Source organism: Ipomoea nil, unplaced genomic scaffold, assembly GCF_001879475.1.
Source record: "Ipomoea nil cultivar Tokyo-kokei standard unplaced genomic scaffold, Asagao_1.1 scaffold3016, whole genome shotgun sequence".
Taxonomy (NCBI): Eukaryota; Viridiplantae; Streptophyta; class Magnoliopsida; order Solanales; family Convolvulaceae; genus Ipomoea; species Ipomoea nil.
In genome coordinates this window covers 404,630-412,402 of record NW_017619444.1, presented here as the reverse complement: position 1 = coordinate 412,402, position 7,773 = coordinate 404,630, and the positions used below count along the sequence as shown (strand labels likewise).

Below are 7,773 nucleotides of genomic sequence, written 5' to 3'. Positions count from 1 at the left end.
TAAACAACTCATACGAAGTATTGAACTTAAAACCTTATGATTAGTAAGTCAACTGTGACTAATTTGGATGGGATTGTCACCAACCCTTTGTAGAGGAAACTCTACCTTAGTGGTAGTGGAGTCATATGTTACATACTGAGATTATATTTTTAAAAGATGAGTAGAGTTAAAATGACTAAAATAACCATGCTTAATAAAATAAAACTTTGTATTTAGCCGGGATAAAATTTTAGTGTTATTATTGGACTAAAATTATATATTGATTTTTCAAATATTTTTAGTAGATACTGATTTTCTTTTCGATGAACATTTAAATTTATATCTCTTGTATTACAAACCTAACCACTCAGTACTAACTACTCATGGATCAATCACTGCACAATGCAACAAAACTCAAAACTGAAAATAGAAGAATAATAGGGGTCAATCAAGCTTAGCTTAAAGGGAAAGAAATGTCATATTTGGATATGTAGGTGGATAGAGGAAGCTAGAAGTGCCAAAAACAGTAGTCCAATTCAGAACAGATGTCCAATGATATCTGGTGGCAGAAATTGATGTACAGATGGAAAACAACCTTAGCTTAGGTGTCAACCTGGGATTCGCAGAGGTTTTGGTATGAATGAATTGAATTATTGGAGAAAGTGGATGAGGTGTACGTAGGAATTGTGTATATGTTCTTTCCTTGAAGCATAATTCATCAGCCAGACAGATACCAAGTGCTCACTCAACATGTGTCACTCCCTCGGACTAACCTTTGTGTGTAAATAATGAAATTGACAAATAAGTTCATAAAATATATAATAAGAAAAATACATGATGGTGACAAGTAGTGGTGTATAATCACTACGGTGAACTCGTTGGTGTGTTAGGGTATATGCATCCACAATAGGTGATTTTTTCTTGATTTTTGTAGGTTTTTTAGTCACATGGAAGAGAGGGAGGAGTTGGGTCTCCCGACAAAAATCCAAGTTTTTTCAGAAATGTGGATCCCACCAAAAGAGAGAGAGAGGCAGCCTCATTCTCGCGTGAGGCGCACAAAAGGCACCCAACCGGGCGCGTGCACGTCACATGGCAAGCACGTAAATACAATTTTTTTTTTTTCAGGCCTGTTTTTTTGTTTTTCTCACATTTTCTTCTCTCTTCTCTCCTATTTGACACCTTAAAAACCAATCCAAAAAACCTCACTATTGAGGATGCCCTATAAGCTGAGAGAGTTGGTGTTCGCCGGAGCGGGAACGGTGGTGGTGGTGATCGTACACTCGGAAGAGTTTGTCGACATCGGGAAAAAATTAACAAGAAACAACCTATCGCTCTGATACCAGATGAGATAACAGAATTCAAAATCTAATAAGATACAGAGAGATTACAAAGATAAGTCCTATAAGAAAGCTACCACCTAACTCTCGTAGACTATAGACTAGAATAAAGACTTAATCTATAACCACACAAATATAAACTATATGTTATATAGGAATTATATTATTACTAACAGAGAATATATATGTATATTGGAAATTTTATTTTTATTTGTTATAATCTAGAAGACACTGGTTCAAAAAATGGGAAAGGAATGGGCAACGAGTAGAATACTCGTCTGTTAAGCTTTAACCAAACGCAAACTCGATTAGCTATAGAATTACTTTGTTTAACATATAACATATAAGATATAAGCTGTGATCTAATTAATAATCAATTTAGTCTTTTAGTTGAGACAAAATATATTATTCATTTTGGTACTAGAACTAGGGATGACAACATGTAGAATACTTGCTTGTTAAACTTAAGTTTTTTAAACTTAAACACGATTAGCTATAGAACTACTTGAGCCCATCCTGAACCTTATATAATGATACCGCCATACCGGCCGGTACCTAGCTATCTCATACTCGTTTAACACTACTACCTGCAAGTAACCAAACACGTCTTGAAATGAAACCCGTTTAATATAGTAATTTGCCGGTATATATCTAGCTTTGATCTAAATTAATGTTGGTTGTGTGTTGATGAGAGTTGATGCCGCTAATATTTAGGGATATGCAGATATGAGAGTGATGGAAGTGAAGGGTATGGTTGGGTGATTGGGACTGGTCGTAGGGGCCGGGGGAGCATGGAGGACCAATTTCCACACTGGAAAGCAACATAACATGACAATGGACAATGGTGTTGGTATTGGGGTTTGGTGATACTGCTCAGCTCATCTTATCTGAGTTGTGAATTAAAGTTCAATCCCCTGACCAACTCCTTGTTCATGATCATCATGTGTCCATGTCACTATGCCTTCACATTTTTAGCCACTCAAAATAATCTCCCTAGTTTTTGTGCTACACTATTTATGTACTTTGATACTAGAGAGGAAGTGTGATCAAGTTACACCAATAGAAATATAATCATCCGTTAAGAGTGATCTAATGTACGTTGTTCGAAGGATTCTCCAAAAGTTATAGTTTCTATTGTCCAAAATTAATGTGTGTTGCATAACTTAAATTATAGCTTGGTTATTAAAAACTACGCTAGTGTACGTTGCATAACTTAAGTTGCAGTCTAGCTGCATGTCCAGAATTAACCAACCTATAATCAATGTATGTTGTGTAACTTAAATTATCGACTAGTTGTCCAAAATCAACATGCGTCGCAGAACTTAAATTATAGTCTGATTGTCCAAAATTAACGTGTATGGCAAAACTTAAATTATACGCCAGTTGTCAAAAATCAATATAATGTGCGCCATAGAACTTAAATTATAATCCAGTTGTCCAAAACAAACGTGGTTGCAAAACTTTAATTATAGTCCTCGGTTATCCAAAATCGATCAGTATGCGGGCGTTACAAAACTTAAATTATATTATAGTTGCCCATAATCAACATGCGTTATAGAACTTAAATTAATGTTAGGTTGTCCAAAAATCAACGTGAGTTACGTTGTAGAACTTAAATTATAGTTGATATGGTTGCGCATAATCAATTTACATTGCGTAACTTCAATTATAGACCAGTTGTCCAAATTTAATATGTGCCACAAAATTTAAATTATAGTCCAACTGTCCAATATTAACGTGCGTTGTGAAACGTAAATTATAGTCCAATTATTCAAAATCAATGTGCGTTACAGAACTGAAATTATAGTCCGATTATCAATAATCACTGTGTGTTAGTTGTTGTATAACATAAATTATAAACTAGTTATCCAAAATCAATGTGCGCTACAGAATTTAAATTATAGTCTAGTTTGATTGTCCAAAATTAACGTGTGTTGCAAAACTTAAATTATAGTACTATTGTCTAAAACTAATGTGCGTCATAGACTAAAATTATAGTCCAATCATCTATAATCAATGTATGTTGTGTAACTTCAATTATCGACTAGTTGTCCAAAATCAATATTCGCCGCAGAACTTAAATTATAGTTTGATTGTTCAAAATTAACGTGTATTGCAAAACGTAAATTATAGGTCAGTTGTCAAAAATCAATGTGCGTCATAAAACTTAAATTTTAATCCAGTTGTCCAAAACTAATGTGCGTTGCAAAACTTTAATTATAGTCCTTGGTTATCCAAAATCGATCAGTATGCGGGCGTTACAGAACTTAAATTATATTACAGTTGCCCATAATCGACGTGCGTTATAGAACTTAAATTAATGTCAAATTGTCCAAAAATCAACGTGTGTTACGTTGTAGAACTTAAATTGTAGATGTGGGGGGCCCTTATTTTTTTCTATTACAATGTAGTATCTATTAAGCTCAAACTCACAACCTGTGCAACCTTGGTGCCATTAGACCACAAGCTCTTGTCTACAAATGACATATAATCACAACAATTTTCCTTATTAAGCTTAATTAAGTCTTAATTTTTTTAAAAAAGTTTTTTTTTTCTTTAATAATTTTTTTTTTAATTTCTTTATTTTAACTATTTTTTTGGGGGACAAATTTAGCAGAACGATAATTGAACTTTAAAAGAGTTATTTCTTGAAAGTGTAATATATGCGTTTGTTGAAATTTTGTTAAAAATTAAGGGCATGATTGCAATAAAATATGTAAGGATATCTTCAAGAAATTAAAGAATCAATTTATTTTGATAGAAAAAATATAAAATAAATTCTCTGTTTTTCCTAGGAATTGAAGTTTCTCGTATTTATTACAGAATACATCTGAGGTAAAGAATGATTTCGGATATTAAGAACATATATTCCTGGAAGAGGACAAAACAGTTGAAAAATGGTGAATGAAGTTGTACTGTACGCTTTACCAATATTTCAAACAAAGTATAATTTAACTTTTATCGAATATTAAATACACTCACAAGTTACCACACTATTACATATGTAATCTAATATTTTTCATTACCCGTTATCTAATACTCCCTCCGTCCGTCCCATTGTATGTGTCTAGTTCAATTAACGAGCATCGACTGATAGTTATTTTTAATTCAATTTTTTTATAATATTAAGTTTAGTATTAATATACATAATTTATATATTTAGAAACTACACTAAAAATACTATTAAATAAAAAATTAAATTTATAAATAAATATGAGAAATAAAATTGGACAGAGAGATTACTTTTCAGGAATATATAATTTGGTATTGAATTTTGAACCTAGATTAGTTTGGTTTAGTACAGTAAAAACGAAAAATTTAAGTTATCAAAAATGTATATATATAAATTCATTCTCAATTTTAACAAGGAATATTTAACATTTACCAAATATTAAATAAACTCACAAATTACAACACTAATTATATTACATACATAATTTAAGGGGTAATAATAAATTCGTTCAAGTTGTTCACACTTATGAATGTTGTTCGGCTAGATCTATAAAATAGAGTAATCTCCTTTTTTATTTGATTCTTCCCAACCCCCAAGAGCCCCCACGTCCCGACCTGAGAGTATCTGAGAGGATGTAAATTATGGTAACACAGAGATTAGACATTTACTTACTGTGCACAAGGATCCCCTCACTTTGAGAGGTTGTTTCCACACTGCCGCTAATATGACTCAATTTCAGGTCATTACTTTTAAACTTTACCCCTACGACCAATTAAGCTACCCATGCAGACTCTTTTTTATTTCATACTTACATAACATGTTAAGATTCATGTAATAAAAAAACAGTGGATCATTATCTTTATTTCTACATTATCTTTTATTAATAAAATCACCAAGTGAGAATTTAATTTGATTTTGAAAAGTTGAAATCACACCACATGATTCTGTTAATAAAATAAAGTCATGTAATAAGAGATAGATTTACTTGAGAAATTAATTATATAATATGATATTCGTATGAAAACAGGTAGAAACTGGGGTGCAGTGGGGGCCACAGGAATGAGTAGTGGGCCCAGGGGTATAGTTGCACTCCCACGCCGCGGGGCCCCACAACCAGGACATAGCCTCGATCATCATCAGCACTGCAGCTGATGATGAATGAATCCGTTTTAATTTAGAAAATTCCAGCGAGAGAGATTATCATTATCTCTCTCTCTCTCTCTCTCTCCCTCTCTCTACCCACAATACACGCATCCCCGTACACTTCTTCACCAATTATTATACTCTCTCTCTCTCTCCCTGTGTCTCTCTGTCTATATATGTCTGGGATGCGTTTGTCACACACACCCTCTCCACCTTCACCCCCAGTTTGTTTTGTTTGTTTTAGCCTCTTAAGCTCACCCTTATTTCCATTCATCCAATCAAAACCTTAACTTCTCCGACTCCCTCTGTCTCCCTTTCCATCCCCAGAAGTTTAACTCTTCACAACCAGAATTGGTGCATGGATGGATCCTTCTAGTGCACAGGTACATATATATAACAACCTCTATATATCTCCATCATTTTTTACTATGGGTAAAATTAAAGATTGAAATCTTACTTCATTTTAGTGCTTCCCAGTACTAAGATGGTGAGATTTAAGTTATATCTCAAACACGAATTGAATTCTTGTCATTAACGTGAAATTGTTGTTGGTGTTGTAGCGTGATTGATTTGGTTAATTTTTTTGGGTTATAGGAAATGTCATTACAAGATTGAAAATTTTGGTTCGTTTTAGTACTGTCTAGGTTTTTACTTTTTAGTTGACAATAGGTTATATCTTGAATCTGAATCGAAACCTTGTAATAACTTAGGTTGTTGTTGATGTTGTAACATGATTGATTTGGTTAATTTTTTGTTTTGTTTTTTTGGGGTTATAGGAAATGTCATCACAAACACTAGAAAGCATGTTGGGGTGCACAAAAGCACAGCAAGGGCAAGAGAAGAAGCCAAGGCCAGCTGATGAGCAAGCACTAAAATGCCCAAGGTGTGAATCCACCAACACAAAGTTTTGCTATTACAACAACTATAGCCTGTCCCAGCCTAGGTACTTCTGCAAGTCATGCCGCAGGTATTGGACCAAAGGTGGGACCCTCCGCAACGTGCCGGTCGGGGGCGGCTGCCGGAAGAACAAGCGGTCATCGTCCTCGGCTTCGTCGAGGAGCCGGAGCCAGGACCAGTCCTTGTGTTCCAGTCCCGTCCCGTTGCCATCCCTGGCGGGCTTGCCTTACGAGGCTAGCGATCTTAGCCTGGCATTGGCTAGGCTACAAAAGCAAGCCAACCTAGGGGTAGGAGGGGAACATGAGATGGGTGGTATAATGTGTAATCCCAATAATACCCCTTATGACATCCTCGGAAACCACCACCACCACGGCGGGTTTCTTGAAACGCCGGCGGCGAACGCATCGTTCCATAACCTGTACTCCTACGGGAACATCAACGTGGAGAATGGCGAAATGGGGATTCTTCCGTACGAGGAACACCACCTCGGCGGCGGCGCAGTGAAGCAAGAGATGGGCAGTGCGAGAGAAGAAGGCGAGATCAGCAACAGGGTTTTGTGGTCATTTCCATGGCAGCAAATGGGAGGAGATCAAGCAAATAATAACATGGGTGATCAGATTGATTCAAGCAAGCAGAATTGGTATGGGTATGGGTATGGGTTTGGGTCATCTTCTTCTTCTTGGCATGGACTTCTCAATAGCCCTCTCATGTAGATTATTGATAAGTAGAAACTAGAAAGAAATGAATCTGCTGTGATAGATCTCTCTCTCTCATCACCAAATCTTTTCATACAATTTTTACTTCATTAGATATCATCTTCAGGCTTTCAAAGCTTAATTAATTTAATGCTCTCTTTTCTGGGTTTTTTTTTTTTTGTATCAAGAGATTTGAAGTTCACCACCTGAATCCTTTCTCATCTCTTCTTATTTCTTCTTTTTCTCCCCTCTTAAATTTGGACTGTACTGTGTTTATGTAGCTAGGCTTAGCTTGTTCTCCTCTACTGATTAACAAACTAATGAAATTTTCATATTTTGACCTCAACACTTTTTTTGTTCTTCATTTTTTTTTTAAAAAAAATCCCATATTAAATGCAATGACATTTGGAATGTTTTTATTTACAAATCATAGTAATTACATCCAACACTAAAATGTAGAATGCCTCTTGATTTATCAAGAATTTTTTTTCTTTTTGTTATAAGATTTTAGATTCAATCTCATTCTGCTCTAACACATTTATTCAAGTCTCTCATATCCCGACCCAACCGGATTAAGGAGGGATAAGTCATAGTGAGTCAATTGATCAATATAGACTAGACTCTTTAATCTCTTATGACAAATTTCAGCCTTGCTATGAATTCAGCTGCCCATGCGGGCCAAAAAAAAACAAAAAAAAAAAAAAAACTCTTACATCTATTGGCATGTGGAATTTGTTTGCTACTTTGCTTGTTTAGAAAATGTTAAGTT

The 7,773-nt window shown here is 34.9% G+C and overlaps 1 protein-coding gene across 1 annotated transcript; it reads left to right on the top strand.

Annotated features, from left to right (window-relative positions):
- The first annotated feature begins 5,503 nt into the window (after window positions 1-5,503).
- On the top strand, window positions 5,504-7,348 carry LOC109163306 (dof zinc finger protein DOF2.1-like). The gene is made up of 2 exons (XM_019312062.1): window positions 5,504-5,795; window positions 6,189-7,348. The coding sequence occupies exons 1-2, from the start codon at window positions 5,775-5,777 to the stop codon at window positions 7,020-7,022; spliced, it is 855 nt and encodes a 284-aa protein (XP_019167607.1). The 5' UTR covers window positions 5,504-5,774; the 3' UTR covers window positions 7,023-7,348.
- Window positions 7,349-7,773: the final 425 nt, after the last annotated feature.